Source organism: Grammomys surdaster, unplaced genomic scaffold (assembly GCF_004785775.1).
Source record: "Grammomys surdaster isolate TR1022 unplaced genomic scaffold, NIH_TR_1.0 125951, whole genome shotgun sequence".
In the NCBI taxonomy this organism is placed as follows: domain Eukaryota; kingdom Metazoa; phylum Chordata; class Mammalia; order Rodentia; family Muridae; genus Grammomys; species Grammomys surdaster.
In genome coordinates, this window is record NW_021620772.1 from 3,771,878 (window position 1) to 3,796,987 (window position 25,110).

General features: G+C 37.8%; 1 protein-coding gene across 2 annotated transcripts in view; it reads left to right on the top strand.

Moving 5' to 3' along the window:
- The window catches only part of Ccdc171 (coiled-coil domain containing 171), a 301,438-nt gene that overhangs the window by 221,163 nt on the left and 55,165 nt on the right, over window positions 1-25,110 (top strand). For both annotated transcript variants that reach the window (XM_028753630.1, XM_028753631.1), the window contains one exon: window positions 423-554. In XM_028753630.1, coding sequence (XP_028609463.1) covers window positions 423-554 — 132 coding nt within the window. The remainder of the gene's footprint in view (window positions 1-422; window positions 555-25,110) is intronic.

Consider the following 25,110-nt stretch of genomic DNA (forward strand, 5'->3'; position numbering starts at 1 on the left):
CCCAGTCCCTAGTAACTATCGTGTACAACACGCATGATCTAATGTCGGTTAAACACGCTTTTAAGAGAGTGATAATAGGGGATTGAAGCTTGCTTTTGATTTTGTCTCCCCCACCCCCACCCCCATTTTTCGAGTGGAGCTGTGAAGGAATAATTCAAAGCGTCTTGATCAGAAGGCTTCTGTGCCTCTTCTCCCCACTTCATTTCAAGCAGGAAGATGCTTTTTCTTCTTAACATTCTCCCCCAGCACTCTGAATTAGAGATTTATTTGCAACGAAAAATCAATTAGTCCTAAATTTATTCATGGATTTCAGGTCCAGCGATCAATGCAAGTCCACTCAGTGGGCTCAAGGGGACCCAGTTCATCCCAGTTAATGTGTCTGAAGGGGAATTACCATTGATGCTGTTTTTTTTCCCCTTTAGGTCAGAGATCAGATCTCACTGTCACGGACTGCAGCAACTAGGAATGACTTCACCCTGCAGCTACCCAAACTGCACCTGGAGACCTTTGCAATGGAGGGGCTCAAGGGTGGGCCAGAGGTTGTAGCATGCCAGGTTAGAGCCTAAATAACATTGTTTGCTACTGAAATGTGTAGAAAAAATAAATTGTGCTAACTGGAAGAGAATGAAAGCCTGGGAGTATTGTGAATAATTTAGATGAGATGCAAATAAATATTTTCTATCACGTAGCATAAAAACGTGTTTTTTTAAAGCCAGAACTAGTCTATTAAAATAATGCAGAAAAGTGTCTTACAAAGTACGTGTTTATGTCAAAGTACAATATTAAAGGACCTACTTTCCTCTCAGTGGAAGCTGGTAAGACATTAGGCTATTATCTTTTCAAGCCAGTATCTATTTGTTGCTTTTGTTGTTTTAAAATAAGTCACTTTACATAAAGAATTTCAAGAGAGATATCTGAAAAATTTTCCTGTTAATTAAAAAAAAATCCACATTTTAATTTTTAGAAAAACCTAGAGTCCAACTGTATTTTGCATTAAAGAATCCTTTACCTTTTAGAGCTTAGTTTTATTGAGCATTGCACTACAGTGTGCAAACAGGGACATTTCACTTTAAGCTCAAAACATCAATTTATGAAACCTTGGATAACTTTAAAAGTAGTTTAGGAACTTACTTTCAGAAGGATTCATTTTTATATGTTGTAGTTATCCTGTTCTAGCATGACTGCATTTTGGATCATATTTCCTTCAAGTTCATACTACACTGTAAGTTGGAAAATACAAAATTCAGCACATCCTTTATCTTTCTTTCCCTTAGTGCCCAAAGCCTCCTTTTAAAAAGAATCATCAGCATTATGTAAATTATAGGAAGCCCGATTTTATAAAAGATTGTACTTAAACAACAGTTCTCTAGATTGTCTAATATATTCAAAAGGAAAATGAGTTTTAAAACTCACTTTTAATATTTAAAAGCTTAAAATAATCTTTTTCTTTCTTCAGTTTATGACAATGTAGACATTTAATTTTGTATAAGTGTTAGTTCATTTGATCTGCATTAACTTTTACATTTTCTACACCCTAATTTAACCAGTTATTAGAGCCTGGGTTATACTCTACAAAAAAATCTGTTTATAGATTTTTTAAAAAAATCTAACATATATATATAAAACTAGGCATAAAACATTTTTATTTTCTTTTATAGGCTTTACGATTATTTACAAGATTAAATGTGTGTCTTAAATTTGATTATTAATATTTACAAATTTATTACAGATGTGAATACAATATGATTTGAGATTTTTCTAGTAAGTGTAAAATAATCCTTTATTTGGCTATTTGATTTGCTTTTCCAAGGCTTGCCTCTTGTCAGAACTCACAAATAAAGATTTCCCCAAACTACATTTTATTGATTTAGAAAGGAAGGTATTAAAGGAATATTAACAATAATAATGATAATAATAATGATGCATATACTTTTTGGGGTAAAAACATGAATTCTCTGTGGTCGTGATATAAGTATTAGCAAGCGAGAAATGCCAGGGACTTACTGTTTAACTCTGCTAATGGGTGTACATGTTGTCATATGCCTAAATGCTCAGGTAAGTTTTCTGATGATATCTGTAGGGTGCATTGTAATTTAGTAATAAACACGTAGTTAGAAAATTAGGAAACAATAAAATTGCTGCTGCTGCTGCCGCTGCCGGCGCCGCTGATGGCAGCTTCTATTTCAGCGAACTTTCCATGTACCAGACCCTGTCAACTCACAGAGCTCTCTAATGGGACTGTCAAACAAGTGGCAGTAGCTCCATTTTAAAATTGGAAAACAACAACCACAGCAGGTAATTCTCTTCAGGTCAAAATCTAGCAGATGATTGAACAAATTTAAGGCTCAAAGTAGTTGACTGCAAAGCCAAAGTGGTCAGTCTGACTCTGAGGAGTTAAACAGCCTGTGTTAACTGGTAAGAGTAAAACCTTGGAAACCAATATTTTTATTCCATGTAGAAGATATTCATTATACATCTGGATGGGCCATAGTTTTTGCTGTATCATAGACAAATTCATAGATACATTTTCCCATTCAATCACCAAATAATATGAGAAGTGTACTTTTCTACTTTGTACAGGATAATGTGTGTGCTCACTACAGTTCTATATTGTTAGGAATTCAGTATTTTAAAAATTTGTAGTGGGCACGTAGTAATTGTGTAAGCTTGTGGAGTATAATGTTTTCATGCAATTATGCAATATGTAGCAGTAAAGAATGATCAAATAAGGGCGAGTGGGAGTGTGTCATCACCTCAGACACTACTGCTTGTGTTAGAAACATCAGAATCCTTTCTTCTAGTGATTTGGACGTACGTAGCAAACTACTAGAAACTGCATCCACTGCCTCGTGCTACGTAACTCTGGGACCCACTCCTCTTAACTTTCCAGGCCTGGCAAAAATCAGTATTCCCTCTCCACTGAAAGCATCTCATTTAACTTCAATACATGAATGAAAGCATGTGGCTGTGGTTGACTGTGCCCGACTTACTTCACTGAACATGCTGTCCTCCAAGTTCATCTGTGTTGCCAAGACATTAACCGTTTCTATTTATGAGTGTTATTATTGACAGGATGCTGCATTTTATTGGCTAATAATATTCTGCCATGTATATAAACTATACGGTTGATCCATGTATATGTAGAATGGTAGGCTATTCCGAATCTTCACTTTTGTGAATAGTGCCAGAAAAAAATGAGGATACAGGTATATTTTTGATGTACCAATGTAGAAATGCTAGCTTTGTGGCCCGGTTTCTGTTTTACAAAGTGGAATGTAGCGGCTTTCCAGGCCTGTAGCAGGAGTGACTGAGGCAGGGAACAGAGAGCGCATGGAGGAAGCAGGCAGGGCCTGGTGACTCCATCCCATCCCGCTGAAGCCCCGCGAGGGTGAGGGAGCAACAGGCGCTCCTTTCACTGCTATAAGGTGTTTATGTTTTATTTCGAGGAATCGTTACTTAGGATCCTTTCTTCATAGTTTCTTCCAGAGCTTTAAGTACTTTACCTAGTACACTCTACCTTAACTTCCTGTTTACTTTTTATGTCAGGTGACTTTCGGGGGAGGGGAGGCTCACAGCCTCAGTGGAGCCTATGGCAAGTTTAAGACTGTGTTTTCATATTCCAATTAATAGCCTTTCAGGCTTTTACTGTAATGCTAAGAAAAATTAGACCACACAGACCAAGGCTTTAACTAAAATGGCCCGCATGAATGCAGAGGACCTGGTGATGAGAACGTTGTGTTCATACTATATGAAGGCAATACTTGATTTCTACCATCTTACACTCCCAAGTATGTTTTTAAAGTATCCTGGATCTATAATGCTAGTAATATCTAGCAAATATCAACAAGTCACCAGAAAATATTTGTATCTGTTACGACTCAGTGATAAGAAGCAGACAGACGTTAAATGCCAACAGTTGCTGACATGTGATGAAGTGTTTGTTGTGTGCAGCACAGGCTCACTGAATTCCTCCAGGTTCTGGGAGTGGCCAGCACTCTGCTTCTAATTGTCTCTACCTTCTGTCCTAGCATGCTGCCCACGAGCAATGGGCTCTGTTTTACAAGGGGCTGAACTGAAGTCCGTTGAGAGGGAGTATGATGTTAATAGACCAGACATCCAGTGAGTAGCATCACCAGTCCCTTCTGCCCTTAGTCATGCATGCCCTTTACTTTCTGCAAAGCATGATTCACTGGCTTGTTTGTGAAGAAAATATAGACGAATAGAAATCCAGAAGAGGGCTAACTAAATACTTTTTATGACTTGTCTGCTTTGGTCTCTTCATCTCTAGAAAGAAGAGCAGACGTTCCCAACTCCGCCTTAGTCTGATGACTGGGCTCATCCACTGCCACTACTGGGTAGTCACAGCTATTGTAATTGCAGAGGATTTGTCAGATCTCCACAAACACGAGAGCTTCAAGAACTGGGGAACTGAGCCGTGTTGATGGTTGCAGCCTCAGAGCTCAGAGCCCAGGAAGGAATTCCACATGCTTGTCAGGGTCACCAGGACTCGGCTTTTGTCACAGCTGTGTGTGCTTCTACATGACTTGGTTCTCATGTCTTATGTCTAGGCTCATACTGTCTAAACACTGAGAATCTTTCAATCTGTCTAATGAAACTGCTTTAAGACTTAGTGTATAGTAACTACCTCTGGAAATGTAGTACATTTCATAAGTATGTGTTTATGAGTACTTCATTAGAGAGTCTTCATTTGAAACCTCTTATTTAGAAAGATTTCAAACACTATAGCCTTCCCTGTGAATGCAGTAGTCCTCTAATTGCTCCTAAACTGTAATGTCATAGCAGGCCTTGCTCACAGGGTTTTTGCTCATGACTTTTAGGATACCATTATTTTTACATTTCTTTGAGATATTTTTAAAAATTGATATTGATAAAGAACATTCTGAAAGAAACCTTTTAATTTTTTATTTGAAGAAGGGTGAAATAAATGGTATCCAGCCCTAACCTGCCCGGGAATAAACTAACTGCAGTTATCCATGGTAGTCTTCCCATGGGTTCTCTTGGCGCTGTTAGTGCTGCAGCCTGCTAATTGCTCTGCGAGAAACTTTTACGGTTTTGGCATTCTTAGAAATTAAGAGATGTTAGACAATTTCATTTACTAGACTGAGCCATCTTGATACTTTTCTCTTCCTGTCATCTCATCTGCATACATGAATTTTCAGAGAGCTATTACCTTTTTAAACATGAAAACGAGCCATGTTGAGTGAAAATCGTGTTAAATATAACAAGCACTACTTTTTAAAATAAAAAGAATATTTCTGATTAAAAATTTTATCACTCTGGTTCATTAGTTTTATAACATACATTGTAATCTTATATACATTATATGCCTGTGTATATAGTGACATTTGTCCCAAATAATTTAATTTGCTAGAAAATTTGCTAGCATTCAATACTGAGTTTTTAAAATAATTAGGAAAGCTGTACATGATCCTGAAAAAAATTACACCCCAAGTGAATCTAAAAGAAAATTAAGATCATCTGAAATTTGGCATCCAGAGAGCCAGAGTTAACCTTTATGCCTTTCTTGTTATTTTAGCTATAAATACAAACTCATAAGCAAGCATCACTTATATGTATTGTGTTTTCATATGTAACAAGGGCAAGAGTAATAAAAAATAAATAAAAATACGTAGGAAGAATTAAAATGTAAGCAGAATGTGTGTATGAAAGGAAATTTGAAGAGGCCATGTGCCCTGCTGTGCAGCTGACTGAAGCCTTCTTCCTGAACACAAGTTGTATGCATGTGACAGGGATTTTCACTAGTTTGTTCAACCACTGTCCTTCTCATGGGACACAGCTTTATCAGTAAATGTGCTTACTGTTCTAGGGTGCCAACAGTGCCACTGGGCTTCTGTCCCACAGTCACCATTTCCCAGAGCTCTTGGCATTTTCTTCTTCCAGAATATCAGTTTCTTCTGTGCACTGGATTCCCATTCTGGTCCATCTTGGGGTGACGTTGATGAGCATATGGCATGTCTGAAATGGTTTTCTTTAATATTCAGTTCATGTACCTGGGTCAAGTATAAGATGCCTTAATGTCCAACTATGGTTAAGATGCTCTCTCATCTGACCCAAGCAAACAAACCAGACTATGGGAATTGGCAGCCGTGAGGCTTGCAGTCTTCTCTTTATCAGTGAATATGCTACAACATCATGTTGATTAGGATGGTAGCTAGTTTCATAACAGCATGGCATTTGGAAAGGGCAGAGTAATCCCATTTTCTAGAGAGCAGGGCATCAAGGTATGAGGGAGATCATGTGGAGAGTCAGAATACTGGATCAGAGTCCTGGCTCTGTAGCTTAACCACCTTGGCAAGTCTGTGAGCGTCACTGAGCTTCACCCCCGTCTCTGGGACGGTGATGAAGCCTGTGAGCTCTGGCTCACAGGACTGTGAGAAGATGGATGGGACGATGCACACGCGAAGGTGCTTTCCACATCAGGAAGTGCTGTGAGAACCAAACCTATGTTGGATTGAGCTGTTAAACCAATGTCTTGATCAGGAAGAGTGACCTAAGTGCATTGAGGAATATTTTAGTGATTTACTTTTGGTAGTTTTTGATGGAGAACATCTTCATATGTGCCTTCAAAAGAATAAAATATTCAGCAACTGCAGTGTTTCGCTCTGGTGTAGTCTAAAGTCGTTGCCAAGATGTAGCTGGGAAGGCTCAGCACATGCTTCTGTCTTTATTATGAGGTTTTCGGCCACTATCACTCATTCCATGTATTCTTTTAACCCTCCTTTGTTACTGCTGTGTGCGCGATTTACATTTTTTTTTGTTTGGATTTTGCATTCCAGTTCTGTGGAACAGTGGCGGTAAGTTTCTGTGTGAGATATTTGATATGCACTTAGCCAAAAAGAAAAAGGACAAAACAAAAAGCACAGATTTTTTTTTTAACACTGTACTTTTGAATTGTAGGCAGTCCCGACAGAGAAAGTAAGGAAGGATGCCATTCTTGCTATTAATGAAAAAAGCCCCAAACTAAACCCTAAAATCAAGCCTTTCTCTCTCTCTCTCTTTTTTTTCTCATTTCTGAGGCCAATTTTAAGTACAAGTGTAACCTTACCAGCTAACACCTTTTGTGGCTTATTATTAAGAGACTGGAGGCCGAGAGCACTTGAACTCTCAAGTGCTACAACCAGAATTGCTCTTCATTTTATCTCCTCGTTTGATGGACTGCCTAGGTGAAGACCTGGAACAGGAAGGGTTATCTGCAAATTGAGTGAGTTTATTATGGCTTAGTGATTTGCTGATTGATTTCATTTGCTGTCAGTTAAGGCTCTCTTAATGTCAGTTTTCTTTGCATAATGCCTTGAAATAAAGACTGATGAAGTTCTTCAGATTGATGGCGCTTATATAAACTGACCCTGATTTGCCCTGTTCTCCATGACAATTTAAGTGACAGCAGTTAGAGGAAAGACTGCAATGAATATGCAACTTAAGGACGGAGGGAGGTGCAGTAAATCACTCGGTCTAAGGCTCCACACGGAAGCCATTTTTCCAATAATTCCACAGATGCCCTAAGTTTTCTGAGGCAGAGTATCGCTCTTAAATATATTTGAACATGTTATCATATATATATGATATATATCATATATATTTATCTGAATTGAAGAGAAAAACTAAACAACTAAATGTGACCCTGAATCTTCCCACAGTGGTAAACCTTTCTCTGTTCACTTATTAAACATGAAGTTGCCAGGATTAGAGCTAAAATAGTTATTTTGAATACATACATGCAAAAGAATAAAATTGGAGTTGAGAGCTCAGTTGGTCAAGTGCTTGCAAGAGGACCTGAATCTGATCCTCACCACCCACATAAAAAAGCTGGGCTTGAAGATACATACTTGCCATCCCAGCCCTGGAAAGGCAGGAGCAAGTGGATCCCGGCCATCTCCATGTGCTTACGCACCCACAGGTGCTTGTACAAGAATAAAGAATAAAATGGACCTTTATCTTATGCCATAGGAAAAATCAACCCCAAACAGTCACCTACATTAAACTTTAAAACCCTAGATGAAATGTTTTAGAAAAAAGTAGAAAACCTCCTAGACACTAGACCATGTAGTTATGTTTTGAGAATATTGCAAGAGCATAGGCAGCAAGTGTAAAAATAAGTGGGACTATATCAAAGAAAAAGGCTTCCTAGGGGCTGTGGAGAAGGCTCAATGGTTAAGAGCATTTACTATTCTTGAAGAGGACCCTGGGTTCAGTTCTCAGCACCTACATGGCAACTCACAGCTGCCTGTAACTCCAGTTTTAGGGGATCTGGGCTCTTTCTTCTGACCTTTATAGGCATACAATTGGTGCACACACATACATACATACATACATACATACATACATACATACACACATGTACATACATGCAGCTGAATACTCATATATAATAAATCTTTAAAATTGTATTCTTTGATAATTTCATACAAATACACAATGTGTTTTTTATTTTCTTATAATTTCATACAAATACACAATGTATTTTAGCTATATCTACCCTCAATTCTTCCCTCTGCTCCCTGCACACTCTTGTTATATAACTAACATATAGCTGATTCCTGTGACCATCATTTCTCCTGCAGTCTTCTGTGTCAGACGTTCTGTGCTGTGATGAATACTTGAAATAATTTTAAGTGAGAACAGATGTATTTTGGGTAGATGTTGGTAGACTGGTTGTCTAGCAAGTACAAAATTTTGAGTTCTATCTCTAGTACTGTGTAAACTAACTATGGTGGCACAGGCCTGGAATCCTGGTACCTAGGAGAGTTAACAGTTTGAGATCATTTTGGGTTATTTATTGAGTTCAAGGCCAGCTAGAGATATGAGAGAGAGAGTGGGGGGGTGCGGATGAGAGAGAAGGAGAGAGAGGGAGAGAGACTGTTTCAAAATTTTTGTTTTTGAGTATTTATATTTATAGAGAAATACTTTGTATGGTGATGTCATGAACTTCCTGTTGCATCACTTCAAAAGGTACATGTGTCTGCATGTCTCTTTTTTACTGTTAAGATTCTTCATTATGTCCAGGTATTCTAACCCCTAATTCATCTGCCATAAAGCATCTTATTAGACATCTAACCTAAGTGTGTTTAGAAGCCTTTGCCCATAGTTGTTTAGAACCTTTCACTAGAGGTTGTTACAGTCTGATAGTGCAGTTCTAGCATTCCCATTTACTAGACTTCTGTGAAAGACTTTGTCTCCTTGTGAATGTAACTTTTATTTGCCAGATGTAATTGTCTTGGAGGCTTACTGCTGAATAAGCTCACCCTTTTTAGTTCATTCTAAACTCTGGCTCAGAGTATCTGAACTCAGCTATTCTGGCTCAAATGCCTCTCCAAGTTGACTGATTTAAACTGGCTTGACTCATCTTCTGACTAAATTGCTCTGCTTGATCTCAAACTAACTCTGGTAATCTGTTCTGGACTTCCGACTCCTTCTCATTCTCTGGCTCATCTGTCTTCACCTGTAGCCTGTCTCTGTAAAACTGTTCCCTCCCTCCACTCTCTCTTTGTTCCCTCTCCTGTTCTCATGAGAATTGGGCATATCCTATCTTTGACTCACTCTGCCAAGTCTTTCTCTGATTCATCACTTTGTCTGCCCTTCAATTAAACATCACTTTCAAACATTTCTGCTCCCTTCTACAGACTAACTTTACCTACATTGCTTGGGATTAAAAGTGTGTACTAAGGGTGTGTCTATCCAGACAGATCATACTTTAATCCAGGGTGTGTCTATGTTGCATTTGGATCATATCTTTGGATGTAATCTCTTGCTACAGCAGCCATATTGCCAAATTAAAATTCCTCTACATCTCCTCAACTTTCTGGTTATCCTAAGATGAGACAAATGCTGGATTATAAAATAATAAATCTTTCAAAGAATTCTGCAAGGAAAGAAATCAACAAAATGAAAAGGCAACATATGCAATAGGAGAAAATATAAACCTCTATATAACAAGACATTAATGTTTATAATATACAAGAAGCATAGATAACTGTGTAGCACAAAACCTGGTAGCCCAATTTAAATATATCCAAAGGCCTGAATGTAGATTTCCCCAGATAACACATATAGTGGCTAATAGATATATACAAATTGTTCAGAATTACTAATCACCAGGTTTGATGAAAATCAAACCACACAATGAGCTATTCCTCACAATTCCCAGGATGAATATTATCAAAAAATTAAAAATTGATTAGGAATAGAAGGAACACTTGTATACTGAATAAAGGCTATATACAACTAGCCAGGAGCCATCATAAAATGAGGAAAAATGAGGAAAAACCTCAAAGCATTTCCATTCAATCAGGAACAAGACAAAGGTCTCTGTTTCCCACTCATGCTTAAAATAGTCTTGACATCATAGACATAGCAATAAGACAAGAAAAGGAAACAGGATACAGATAGGCAAGAAGAAATTAAAGTATTTTTATATGTAGATGATATGATACTGTGTCGCACAACACCCTAAAGGAGTCACCAGAAACATTTGTAACTGAGCAACAACTTCATCAAAGTGACACACCAGGCTACTATAGCTACTTGATTTTTAACCAAGGTACCCAACCCACACACTGGAGATAAGACAGCCTCTTCAATAAATAGTTCTGGGAAAACTAGATATGTTTGTGCAAATAAATGACAGTGTATCTTATTCATCTCTCTGTACAAAAAAAAAAATCTCCAAATGGATCAATAATCTCAGAGTGAGGGCTGGAATTTTTAGGGAAAGTCCTTGATTAGGACATTATGCATGGTACTATGTTTTCTCAGGAAATGTGGACCATGACTGATAAATGGGACCTCATGAAATTAAAAGGCTCCTACGTAGCAAAGTAAAGAGTTAATTGAATGAAGAGACATCTTTCATAATGGAAGAAAATATTTTTTAGTTATATACACATTGGAAGATAAATATCTAGAATATAAAAAAAAACCCAAAACTAAACAAAACCCAAAACAGTTCATTAAATTGACCAATCTAGTAGACAACACTCAAAAGATAAAATACAAATGGCCAACAAATATTTGTTCAACTTCTTTAGCAACCAGAGAAAGACAAAGTAAAAGTAAGTTGAGATGTCACTTTACTATCACAAGGATCAGAATTGCAGTCATCAGGAAAACAGGGAACAGGAGTAGGAGGTAAATTGTGAAAATGGTTGCTGAGAAAGCATGAGGACTGGGTTTGAGCCCCAGAGTTGATGGTAAAACCCAAATGCAGTGGCACATACTTGTAATCCCAGTTCTGGGGACAGAAGAGGACCCTGGGGCTGGTTTGCCAGCAGGCCTAGGCAGTTTCTGAGCTCTAAGCTCAGAGACCCCCTATTTCAAAATTGCTCCTCTGATGAGATGATCAAGACTGCCCTCTGTCCTCCACACGCATGTGCACACACAGGAACACACCCACATGTGTACACATATAATCCATTGTTTTAAAAGTAAAAAATATTTTTAATAAATTAATTTCTTAAGTTTCTTCAAAAATAACACCAACACACACATTTCTGTAGATTTATATGTAAATGTGTGTGTGTGTGTGTGTGTGTGTGTGTGTGTGTGATCCACTACCTCTGACTCATAATAATCTTTCTGCCCCCTTTCCACTTTGATCCCCAAATCTTGATGGGAAGGGTATCTATTTAGGACTGAGGATTCTGATGTTTCTTATTCTTTGCCTATTGGCCGGGGTAGGGTTCTATGTTAATTACTATCTACTGCAAAAAGAGGTGTGATGAAGGTTGCATGACTCACTGATCTGTGACTGTAGCAGTAAGAAATTAGGAGTTATTACTGTGTCCATTTAGCAGAGGAGGAAGAGTATATTTCCCTCCTCGGGCCTTTGACTTATCTAGCTAACAGGCTCTTGGGTGTATTGACAATGCTAGGTTCCATCTCACATGGCCTTCCTTAAATCCTATTTTAAAAAGCGATTGGTCACTCCCGTAACATTCATGCCACTATTGCACTAGTAGCTCTGTCTTGCCAGGCAGGATTCATAGCTGGGTGAGACTGCTTTTCTCCTCTGGTAGTGTTCATAGCACCTTCCAGGACAATAAATCTAGTCAATAGGAATGAAACATCCAATCTAGTACAAGTAGTTTTATCTAAGTCTTGTGATTCACATGTAAGTAGAGGAAGGTATATGGAGAGGGATAAGTAACACTAAAGGCCTTCTGAAAAAGTCCTATGAAAACGTGTGTGAGAGTGTGTATGTGTGTGTGTGTAGTTTAAATGGACTTACCTTTTACAGGTAAGGGGGGCAATACCCCAATTAGATGCCATATGCTATCAAAAAAACCCCTCAGTAACAGGAATGGGTCATCTTGGTTTGAGTTGTTGGCCAGTGGGGCCGCATAAACCTCTCAAATGTTATAAGCTATCAACAATATTATTGGTTACTGTCCAGAGCTTGATGGTAAGAGCTTATTTGTCTTTAAACATTTAAAACTAGGTAAATGTCATTTAGCTATTTAATCATGAATTATTAAGTGATTTAGTACAATCCTTTTGCTTCATATTTGAATTTGCATATACTCCACTGAAACACACTCCTGTAAAAATTATTATATATATTAAGTCCAATACACACACACACACACACACACACACACATATGTGTGTGTGTGTATATACACACATATATATAAAATGCACTGAACTGCTGTGTTCCTGTTGGTTAATTAAACTCTGCCATCCTGTACATCTATATATATATATATATTTAAAGACAAGAGTTATTTTTATCACTCAGGCATCCAACCTCACATCAAAAATTCTAAGTGTTGCCAGGCGGTGGTGGCGCATGCCTTTAATCCCAGCACTTGGGAGGCAGAGGCAGGTGGATTTCTGAGTTTGAGGCCAGCCTGGTCTACAGAGTGAGTTCTAGGACAGCCAGGACTACACAGAGAAACCCTGTCTCAAAAAAAAAAATCTAAGTGTCAGATACTCTCAAAACTATATGGGCAAAATATCTGAGTAATTACCCTAGATAAAATTTGATAATAAAGATACTTAGATTATTCCTTTTCAAATTTTTACTCCAAAACTAATGCTGGCCAGGTTTCAGAGTTTTTAATTGAGAATGCTGTCCTATTTCCTGATATATATCATTTACTATGTGGTGTATTCTCATATTCCCAGACTCTGAGAACTCCTGAACTATGGAGTATACTGGCTGTGAGGACGTTGGGTGAGTCATCATAGACTGTAGTCATCAGACTGTAGAACAGACTCCACATGGCGACACACATTACTGTTTCAGCCTCCACTGAACTGTGTGTTCCTGATGGTTAATTAAACTCTGCCATCCTGTGCATCAAGAACTTACGTGGGATTTCATAGCAATCTTATTGTGTTTTTTCTTTTATAGTGTATAGAATGTAAATTTGTTGCTATAGTTGGAGATCAAAAATACCTTGGTCCTGTGAAGGCTCAATATTCCAGTGTAGGGGAATTTGAGGGCTGGGAGGTGTGTGTTGGGGGTGGGTAGTTGAATACCCTCATAGAAGCAGGGGGAGGGGGGATGTAGGGGGTTGAGGTGGGAGGACTAGGAAAGAGGATAAAATTTGAAATGTAAATCAAGAAAATATCCAATAAAAAATAAATTAAAAAGTTCCTTAGAACCAATAGGTCCATATACCAAAATAGTAATGTGTAAAATTTATTTCTAAATAACTAGAAGAAAGCATTTTGATTTTTATGGAAGTCTTGGTAAGGGGTTACTTTCAGATCATGGATGACTCAAAGGTAGCTGTATCAGTGAAAAGCCCACCCCAGCATGAATGGCAAATCACAAAAACTGCATCCTTGAAGTCAACTTTGTTTCCTCTACTCCCAGCAACTTCCACTGCTTAAATAAACATGAGGGAGAGTCCTTGCAAACCTTGTAAGTTTCAGGAACTTTGTGAGTGTTGTAAATTTCATTTGCTTCTTGACTCTTCTCATTCTCCCCTTTAACAGAGCAGTGTTTCAATTCAGAAGAAATAGCTATGCAAGAATTATCAAACAGGCACATAGAAGATCTGGGTATCACATTGTTGAGTTTACAGAAGATACAATCAGAGATTTCTGAAAAATAAAATATTCTTTATTAAAGCTCAGGCATTTATTCAAGGTGACAAGTTGGCGCTTTGAAAACAGTTTGCATTACTATGAAACTCAGACCCATTAACTCTGCAATGATGAGTGTAGTGTGAGAGAATGATAGTATTCTAGACTGAACAAGTTTGTCGGGAACTTCCTCTCTAGCCCTGTGGTAATGGATCACTGTCTGGGATAGGTTAGGATGAATGAGCATATTGTGAGGATCACAAAGAAGAAAGCCCAGACTCAACAGTCTTCTATGAGGAGCAAGTGGGCACCACCCTGGGAAACATCAGTCTCCAACATGGGAGTATTTGGGAAACAAAAAGGATACGGAAAGGGCCTAGATGTGTCACAGACCTCGCTTTGAATCCCCTGTCAAAGTGGATTTTCTTTTAAAGTAGATGTTTGGGTTTTTTTTTTATATACTCTATAGTGTTCTATCCATTTAATTTCAGTATAAGATTATAAATGTGCCTCTTTCTCCTGCTTGTGAGCAAATCTAAACTTGCTGTTTGTGTCTGAGTACAGCTGCATGTCTCCTTGCTGCCTTTACAGCTCACACTTGTCCTGTTGGTTTTGGGCTCCTTGTGATTCAGGCCACTGGCTTCCTGTGTTATTCACTGATGTAGAGCAGCACTGACTTTTGGGTTCTGACTTGACCATGATGATGAGCCCAGTGTCACAGGCCAGTGCTGGCTGCCCCTTTACTTTGTATATATGCCTTCACCCCAAAGCTTTATGAGCCTCCATTCTTCCATTCATGTCCTGCTTCACAATTAACTCAGGAAGCCTCCTCTCATCACTGAGATAAGCAGCCTTTCTTCTCCTTTTACAATGTGTTGCCCGCACTTTGACATACTTTCTACTGAGCAATAATCTGTTTGCTTATCACACGTCTCCCAAGGATGCCCAGGTTAGTAGGGCCTTGGCTGACTTAAAGCCTCTCATCTTTACCACCTAGAACATGGGTACTCAAAGAGGATGTACAGATAGCGATTATACATGCGTTCACAGAAAGAAAGCTGTGTTCAGGAATGTCTCTGTGAGTGAGTAGTATAAATCATCCCACACAGGTCTATGTTTCCAGTAGGAATTGGAGAACAAAGTATACGATCTTCAAGGAACAGACTTTCATTTGTCGTAAGTTTGTGTGGCATTCCTATATGTATTACCATGGTGTGTTATGATTTTGACATTTGAACGAGGTTTAACTACCTGAATTCCAGATCACACCATCACAATGGAATAAAACCCCACATATACTTTTACACAGTGTTTCTTACCTACATGTCAACGGAATCCAAACCACCTCCATCATCTACATTGTAAAATTCCTAATGCTGTCAGAGTGTAGCAGGTGCTTAAAAATGGCGACTCTGACAATTTTGAGAGCTAAAGGAATGAAGTTAGGACTCTTGATTACATGTCACAGTTCCATGTCATCTGCTGGCTGCACCATCCTAGGCTTATCACATTCTGTTTTGCAACACATTAATGAGCCCAGGCAAACTATCATTTATTATATAATAAGCATTTTGTAGATACTTGGAGTTTTAAGTTCTCAAAGCAAGGTAACTTGTTATTACTGTTATGCTGTGGCTGCTATTGATCTGGTGGTGTCCTCCAAGAAACACACTACTCTGAATTTTTCCAAGACTACTGATGGTTTACATGGCTTCATGTCCATATGTAATGGTTTCTAGCAGGAACACTTTTTCCAAGTCTTCCGTTATTCTTTGGTCCCTCCTTTGTACTCGTGTTGGAAGCCAACATGGGATGTCTTCTCTGTACATCATTATCCCCTTAGTACTCCATTATGTTAACCTCCAACATCATAAAAGCAGTCATCACCATCAATCTAGCATCTGCATTTAGCATTAAAAATGGGCTTTGGTTCAATTTCGATCGAAAACAACATATTTGAAAGAGAGTTGGTTTTATTTTTGGCACATTTAAGTTGTATATGCCATGGTTGAGTGGAAGCCAGAAAAAAGTTTAGAGCCTAAACAAGATAAAAAGAAAACATCATTCTAAAAAAGTCTCCTGCAAAAGTATTCTGCAACTCTGCTGAACATGGTTTCCCAGGAGGCCCTTCCTATACCTGAAGAGCTGCTCCATTACATCCTTCAAACTGGGGGCCGGAAAAATCTTGAGTGATGAGATAAGTCAAGTTTGGGACCATTTCAAATGCCAAAAGAGGAAAATGAACTCAGACACACACACACACACAAAACACAGAGCATATAATGTATATACATAAAAATGGTTTAGGTATCTACAAAATACACACACACACACACATACACACACATACACACACATACACACACATACAACACACACACACACACACACAAAACACAGAACATATAATGTATATACATAAAAATGGTTTAGGTATCTACAAAATACACACACACACACATACACACACACACACACACACACACACACGAATGTATGTATAAACTAACCATATCCAAAATGGTAGAAGTTACGTGACATGTTTGGCTGGAGAAGTGATTCATTAATTGTTACAAATGTTTATTGAATCCCTTTCACAGAAAAAAATGTTACTGGGAAAATCCATCTTAGGTTTTTTTTATTATTATAAGTGAAAATTTTATTATAAAGATTTACAAACAAACACCACAAAGTGAAATTAACTAGACCCAAAATCTGTGTACCTCAGTGAACATTTATATGGTAGAATAGTCACTCTGAAGCCATGAAGTTTCACACTGTATATACACTTTTTCTGCATTTTGTCTACTACCCAAGCCAGAAACACCCATGACAGAGAAGGCCAATTATCTTTATAAACATCAGACTACTGCAGATTGCTTTTTAGTCTTGAAATAATTATGGATTCATGGGAAATTACCAAGGTAGTAATAGAAGTATCTGTGTTCCCTTGATTCTTTTCCTCAGTGCTGTATTTCATAAGCTTTAGGACAACCATCAAATTGAGAAAATTGACATATATTGTATAATTTATATGTATATTTCTCAACCATATTATCAGATGACCATGTATGTGTTGGGAATATGACCTTTTGATATTGTCTTGTTTTCAATCAGTTTAATGCTCTTAAAAAACCATCCAAAAATTTACATGTACCCACAGACTGTCTTCTTCATTGTTCCTCCATTAAAGGGTATTTTGCTGTCTCTGGGTTCTGACCACCACATATAAACCTGCTGCTATGAACATTTGTGTCCAGGTTGTGTGGTCCTAGATGTTCTCTGTGGTAAATACTCAGTTGTATGGTTGCTGGGCCGTATGTAGGTGTATGAATATTTTCCAGAATGACTGGCTGCTTTCTGATCTCCCCAGCAGCATGTGTGAGTACTGTTGCTGTTTTCCCATCGGCATTTGAGTTCATAGCTGTATCTCCTGCTAGCTGTACTCATAGATGTCAGCTTCTATATATAGTAGATATGTATACACCTTATTGTGAGTCTGCTTAGTAAGTCTCTAACAGCTAGTGATGTGATAAGTATCTGATCTTATGTATACCCGGTCCTCAGTTACACTTCATTGATCAGTGTCTCTGTTTCAATGCCAGTTCCATGGAATTTTTATTACTGTAGCTTTGTTGGATAACTTACAGTCAGAGATGGTGGTAACGCTAGCAATTCTTTTATTTTTGTTTTGGAAATCCTGGTTTTCTTGTGAAAAAAAGAAAACTTACTTTACTTACAAAGTTTATGATTACGTTTTCAATTTCTGTAAAAAATTTCACTGAAATTTTTATAGGCATTGCATTGCCTTTTGTAGGATGGCCATTTTCACAATACTAATCATACCAACCACAAGCATGGGAAGATTCTCATCTTCTGGAATCATCCTTAATGTTTTTTTGGTATCTTAAGGTTTTTATTATACAAATCTTTCATTTCTTAGATTTGCTCCAATATATTTTATTTTTTGAGGCTACTGTAATCATATTATTTTCCTGATTTCTTTCTCAGTATGTTTGTTATTTGTATATAGGAAAGCTATGGATTTTTTGTGTGTTTATTTTGTAAACTGCTATTTGCTGACTGTGTTTATCAAGGATGAGGGTTTTCTGGTCCTTTTAGATATGTAATCTTATCTGTTAATAAGGATGCATTGACTTCTTTCTTTCCTATTTTTACTTATTTTATCCCCTTCACTTGCCTTATTGCTGTAGCTAAATCTTCAAGTACTGTATTGAACAGGAATGAAGAGAGTGGAATCCATGTCTTGTTGCTGTTTTTAATGGAAATGCTTGGAGATTTCCTTCTACCTATCATGATGTTGGCTTGTGGGATTATTGTATATGATTTTATTATGTTAAATTATATGCCCCATATCCCTGGATACACGAGGGTGTTTATCATAAAAGAATGTTGAATTTTGTCAAAGGCCTTTCTGCATCTAATGAGATAATTTTGTGACTTTTATCCTAAAGTCTATTTATGTGGTGGATTATATTTTTCATATTTATTGATTTACATGTGTGGAACTATTTGTAGATCTTTGGAATGAAGCTAACCTTATCATGGTGGGTGATTTTTTTTAAGTTTCTTAATCCCAGATTGCAAATACTTTGTTGAAAAGTTTTTCCATCTATGTTTATCAAAGAGACTAGCCTATAATTGTCTCCTTTTGTTGGATGTTTGTCTTGCTTCCCAGAATTTAGAAGTATTACTTTTCTACTTCACAGATTAATTTGAGGAGTATTGGCGTTAGTTCTTGTAGAATTCTGCACTATATTTGTCAGTTCTGTTTGTATTTAAGCTAGAAGATTTTAAATTACAGCTTGTATCAAATTGGTTGTTATGCTCTACTTAAATTAATTTCTTCATTTTGATTTAAGTTTTATAGATCATTGTTCTGGCTATTTGTATGTCTACTTGACGCATGGTAGAGTCATCAGAGAAAAGGGAGCCTCAACAGAGAAAATGTCTCTATACCATCCAGCTGTAATCAGGCTTGTAGGGCCTCTTTTTAAACTCACAGTTGATGGTGGGGGGCCCATTATGGGTGGGACGAGCTCTATGGTAATGGTCTGTGGGTCCATGTCTTCTCCATCACTGGGTACAGCCTCTTGGGGAGGCCGAACACTGGGGAGTTTGACTGTGCTTATCCCACACCACTACTAAGATGTGGGGAATGCCAGATCTGGTTCAGAGGTCTCTGGGCTTGCAATGGGGCCAGGCTGTGGGATTCTCTGACTCTTGGACATTTAGGCACCACTGGGAGTCATAGAAGAGCCAAGTCGGGGGGGCCCACAGTCTGGGAACAGTGTCTAGCCCAGGGAGGAGAGCTCTGGATTGTCCCAGAGGTGATTGTCCTTGGTGGAGGCTGGCTGGAAGCACAGATGGGAGAGTTGAGTTGCGAGTCTGTAGATAAAAGCCTTCCTTAGGTTCCTCATGGAGGGTCTTGATGAAAGTGGCAGTCCATGTTTAACCATATCGTTTGTTAGCTGTTTATGGCAGAAAATGGATACATAGCCCCTTTCTCAGGGCCTGACCCGAGATTAAATACTTTTTTTTTCAGAGAGGAATGTCTGGGAAGGGAAGATTATTGGCTAAGACTTCCTGACCTCTAGGTACATCATTAGCATGGAGAATTCTATTTTGGGCCTACATGACCATAGGACATGTTTCTTTTATGTGAGGAGCATGCCACGTGTTCCAGGAGTCTGGCAGGGAGCAGGGAGTCACTTAAGGCTCAGGTGCGTGCCCACCGAGTCTCCTAGGTCTCTACCCACTCTACCCACGAAGCATGCTTTTCCAATGCACGATAGTCCTGGGTTCTATAGAAAATCAGGCAGAGCAAACCAATATATGCAAGCCAGTAAGCAGCACTCCTTCATGGTTTCTGTGTCAGCTCCTACCTCCAGGGCCTTGCCCTGTTTGAATTCCTATCCTGACATCCTTTCATGATGAAAGTGATGTGGAAGTGAAAGCCAAATAAACTGTTCCCTCCCCTAGTTGGATTGGTCATGGTGTTTCATCACAGCAATAGCAAGCATAGGATAGCCATATGCATTTTGAAATCCATCCATTTCTTTTAGACTTTGCAGTTTACTGATTAGTTAATAGTTCTAAAGTATATTCTTAATGCTTCTCTGAGTTACTTCAGCACCAGTTGTAATTTCCCCCTTCCTGTTCCTGATTTTATTGATCTGGGTCTTCTCCTTTTTCTTTTGGTTAGTTTGGCTAGAGAGGTTTGTCATTTTTATCAGTCTTTCCAACAGATCAACTCCTCATTTCACTGACTCTTTGAATTACTGCAGTTCATTTGTATTTCTATTTTTTGATTCATTCATGTGTCAGCAAATTTGATATAAAAGGTGTAAGCAAGTTATTATTGTGAGACTGAGATGTTTTGTTGCAGCAAATAACTATTGATTAGACCTTAGATAGTTCTGTAGGAAGGACTCATTTTACTCTGTATATAAATATATTTATAATATTTTACTATATGTCTCATACTGATACTCCTCAGAAATATTTAATCTTTGATGAGTTAATGCACTAATTTTCTTAATTTGATATAGTTATCATCATAGATAACATTTACTTGAGAATACTCATTTAATTTACAAAAATTCTTTATAGCATAGGAATTATTTTTTGTGGAAATTAATTATATTTTATATATTTAGTGTTTTCAGCATATTTGTTTTACCCAATATTTTTTAGAACATAGAAATGAAAAAATACAATTTTAGGTGAAATGTCAGAGGTTTTTGTTTCCCAGTTACTCAACAGTACGGACAAAAGGTGCAAGACTTTAGAGTTTAAATTTTAAGATATTTCTCACTATTTCTCTTACCATCAGAGCTCTAGTAGATGCATTTTCTGTGATGTTCAGTGTTGAAGTCTGACTGCTGCATAATCTGGAGGCAGCACATAATATAGAAAAACATTTATTTTTTGTCCTCAAATGACATTTGCCTCTTTGTATGTTAGAATATTTTGCATTCTAAAGTATACACACCTTTCCTTAAAATGAATAGATGGTGTATTGGCTAGCTCTTTGTCAAATTGATACAAGGTCGAATTAGAACATTTTCTTGATTAATGATTGATATGCAAGGGCCCCGCCCACTGGCTGTAATGCCACCTCTGGGTCCAGGAGGGTATAAGAAAGGTTGGTTGATATCCATGGGAGGCCTCCTAAAGAGAAAGGGAAAAGGAGTAGAGGGAGTGTGAGGTGAAGGGGAAGGAATGGGAAGAGAAGAAGGAGGGGAAAGTGAGATCAGGGTGTGAAGTAAATAAATAAATTAATTTAAAAAATAAAGGAAGAAAGTAGGCTGGGCAAGCCATAAGAAGCCAACTAGTAAGGAGCACTCTTCCGGTGGCTTCTGTTTCAGTTTCCTGGTTCCAGGTTCCTGCCTTCCTTTCCTGCCCTGATATCCTTCAGTTATAGATGATGACCTGAGAAATCTGAGATAAAAATGTCCTTTCCTTGCCACGTTGCTTTGCCACAGCAGCAGAAACATAATGGAAGCAGAGGGGATTTTACAAGTCTGGCTTCTCATACCTTGCTAATATCAATGGTAACACTGCTACAAATTATCTCTAAAACAACTTTTATCTTTTTGGTTCTGAAACCTTCCCTCTGTTTCTTAGATAACTATGTGAGCCCCTGAGGTACAGATTTCATTGCAGGGTATTCTCAAAGTCCCTAGGGTGAAAGATAACACACGGCACTCAGATTCTGGGCATGCTATACAATATCATGCTGCTGTGTCTTCTTTCTGTGAACCAGTGGTGATTTAATGTGGGAGCAGGGGGTTCCTGAGAGGGTCGGCTCCGGAGGATTGATCAGGGGCCATGAGGTGCTTCTTCCTGTTTTCCCCATCTGTGAATTCAGATCACTATTTTTATGTTTTATACCAATGGCCATCTTTCTCCCTGATAAGGAACTGACATCACTGGCGTCCTGAACTTCATGGTTTGGATCATTGTGGTACTGGGTCAAACCCAGCTTTCATGCAAGCTGGGAGAGCTATTTCCTATGCCCTTAAATGCTTTTTTATTTATTTTTTTAAATGAGCTTTGAAGAATCTCATATTATGTATTACTTTTACAACTGAGAATCCAGGAAATTCTTTCTACAAATTTAGGATGCAGGATTACTTTTAAAATGTTGAACTGTTTCATCTCAAAATCATCAAAGCTGATTTTTTGGTGACATAAAAGTGAAATGATAATCTAGGGTGATTTTTCTGATTGAAGAATAATTCCCCTTCTCATTCAATAATTCCCATTCTCATTCAATAAGCAGTTATGAATGCTTGCAGGCACTTACACATTTCAGATCCTTCTATAGCAAGAATATATTCATGTGCACTGTGTCTGTGTGTGTATGTGCACAGATGTGTGAATCACCTATCAGGTTATGTCCTTAGGATTTCACTGCAGAGGTTAAAAATCCAACAATAGTGTTACAGTGGGATTCAGGAGTTTATCACTTTTAGAAGCTGTTCTTATGCAAGATATAATACAATTAAATGGTTAGGAGAAAAGCTTTGCTTTAAATATGCCTTGATTTGAATCCCACTGCTAGCTTGGTTATATCCTTATGCTTTACCCTGAAAATTTAGATTAAAGACAGTATCTGCCCTATATTATTTCTATAAAAAATACAATAAAGCTTGTACTACAGCTTCTGACTATAATAAGTAATAAACATTAGGTAGTTTAGTTGTCTGGGCCTCACAACAATTTTGGAATTAGACAGAGAGTAAGTTTTATTCCTGTTTTATGTAGTGAGGGGGGGAGATGGAGGCCCTGGAGACTGTGTGGTATTTCCTGGGCACACAGTGCTGTGTATGTAACAGAGTAAGAATGGGGTGGATTTGCAATCTCATTGGAGAAGAGAAATGAGCTCATATTAACGAAGAGAGATTTGATACAGGAAGAAACATGTAATTGGATATATTTTGCCACTTTGGGGATAAATGCACTCTCTTACTGAGTTGTATTTACAGCCTCATTTATATCTGTGTATTACATGCTTCTGACACCTCAGGAAATACCTTGTTAGCATGAGATATAAACTTATCTTTAACTTAGGCCGGGGTGGCCTAGGTTGTGGGATGTCTACTCATATACTAGGTTGTAACCTGATTTACACTTGGGTAGAGAATTTATATTTGACCTTACACTTATGCACTCCTTTTTATACCTAAAGCTATGCTTTTTTTCCATCTTGAAAAAAGTATGATTAATAATGTATTCATTAGGTTGAACATTAAGATTATACTTTCCAAGTATCGTTATGCTCTTCTATGAGATAATTTATACCAATAGCTAGATTGCAGTTTTTCATCTCTTCTAATTTTTAATGAACATATTCTTCAAAAGTTGTTCCTTCACTCACTTACTGAAACAAGTACTTACTGAGGATACTGTCTTGGGAATACAGATGTGTAGACAGAGATGGGCCACATGGACTACTTGTCTGGTAAAGAAGAAAAACATGTAAAGTAATAACTGCCTCCAGTGAATGCAACAATCAAAGCTGGTGTGAGCATCCCATAGGGAGCTGGGACGGAAGTGAATGATCTTTCTGGGCTTGGTAGACTGATCTTGAAAGGGAGTCTGTCTGAGAAGGATATTTGAGGGCCAGTAGGAATTTATTAAGTAAAACCTCTGAATTTTCTAGTAACTCACCTACTTCTGCTTGTCAGACACTGAACACTGGTTCTCACTTGTTCACTAAATTAATTTTCACATGCATTCAGAATTGCTAAAATAAATACCTGGCCTCTCAAGGCTCTCTCAGTTCAGACCATCAGACTGAGTGTAATGTGCGCATTCTTAGACTCGGTCTCTCACTACATGCTACGTCTGTAGTAGGGACATTTCCTTCATAAGTACTATGATACTGTTTTTATGGACATATCTTTGAAATGTTTGAATTAATGTTGATGCACTTGAAGCAGTTTGAAAGATTAGTTGAAGAGGGTATAATAGAATCCCTTGGGCTTAAAACTCACTGAAGATTTCTTTTAAGAAAAAAAGTCCATAGAATATGGTTCAGCAGTGATACAGAGCTCAGCAATCCTGAATCTGTCTATTTAGGGAAGATGATAAGTTAGCCAGCACCTGCTTGTGCTATTATTATTCAGGTTGTATCTGAGGACACCTCTGTGTTATAGGGTGGACATAATTACACTCTCAGCATAGGAATCAGTAGTTTCTCACAGGATTACCTGAGTTCTTTTGTTTTAAAACATTTGCTATGTAGATTGGAAGTTTTACTAACTCAGCTCATTATGAAATATTAATATGTTATTTATAAATCCTTGTGTTATCTCTTGTAAGATTGAAATTTAGGTCAAATTACAACCTGAATTTAATTTTAGTACAGAAAATAAGTGTGCCGTATTTAAAACCTGTGTTCTAAATTTTAAGCACAATAGATCAAAGTACATCTCATTTAAATAAAGCTTCTGGAATGCAGACTCAATTATTTTTCCAACCCCACCCATTTGTGTGTGTGGTGTGTGGTCACCACACACATGCACATGTGTGCACTTCTGTATGCAAGTGTGTATACATATATGGGGGTGTATATACATGCATACATGTGGTGACCTAGCTTCTTCCTCAGGGGCCATTTACCTACTTTTTGAGACAGAATATTAGTGTAGGTTAGGCGGTGGCCAGTAGCCCTATGAGTTTTTCTGTTTACAGGGGTTATGTGTGCCACCATATTCAACTTTTTACTTGGGCACTGGGGATTGAACTCTACTTCTTATGCTTGTGTAGCAAGCACTTTGCCCACTGAGCAACCTCCCCATCCCATACCAAAGATTTCTTAGTGACTATTTGCAGTGTAAAATGTGAAGTTCAGCTCTATTTTCCAGAAAATATAAAAGTTGTTTATTTGTAAATTTTAATGAATTTGCCTTCAAATTACAGAAATTCTGCTTTGGGGGACAACCTTATTTGAATTTTATGTGACATTATTTTCATTTCTTTTTTTTTTTTTTTTTTTTTTTTTTT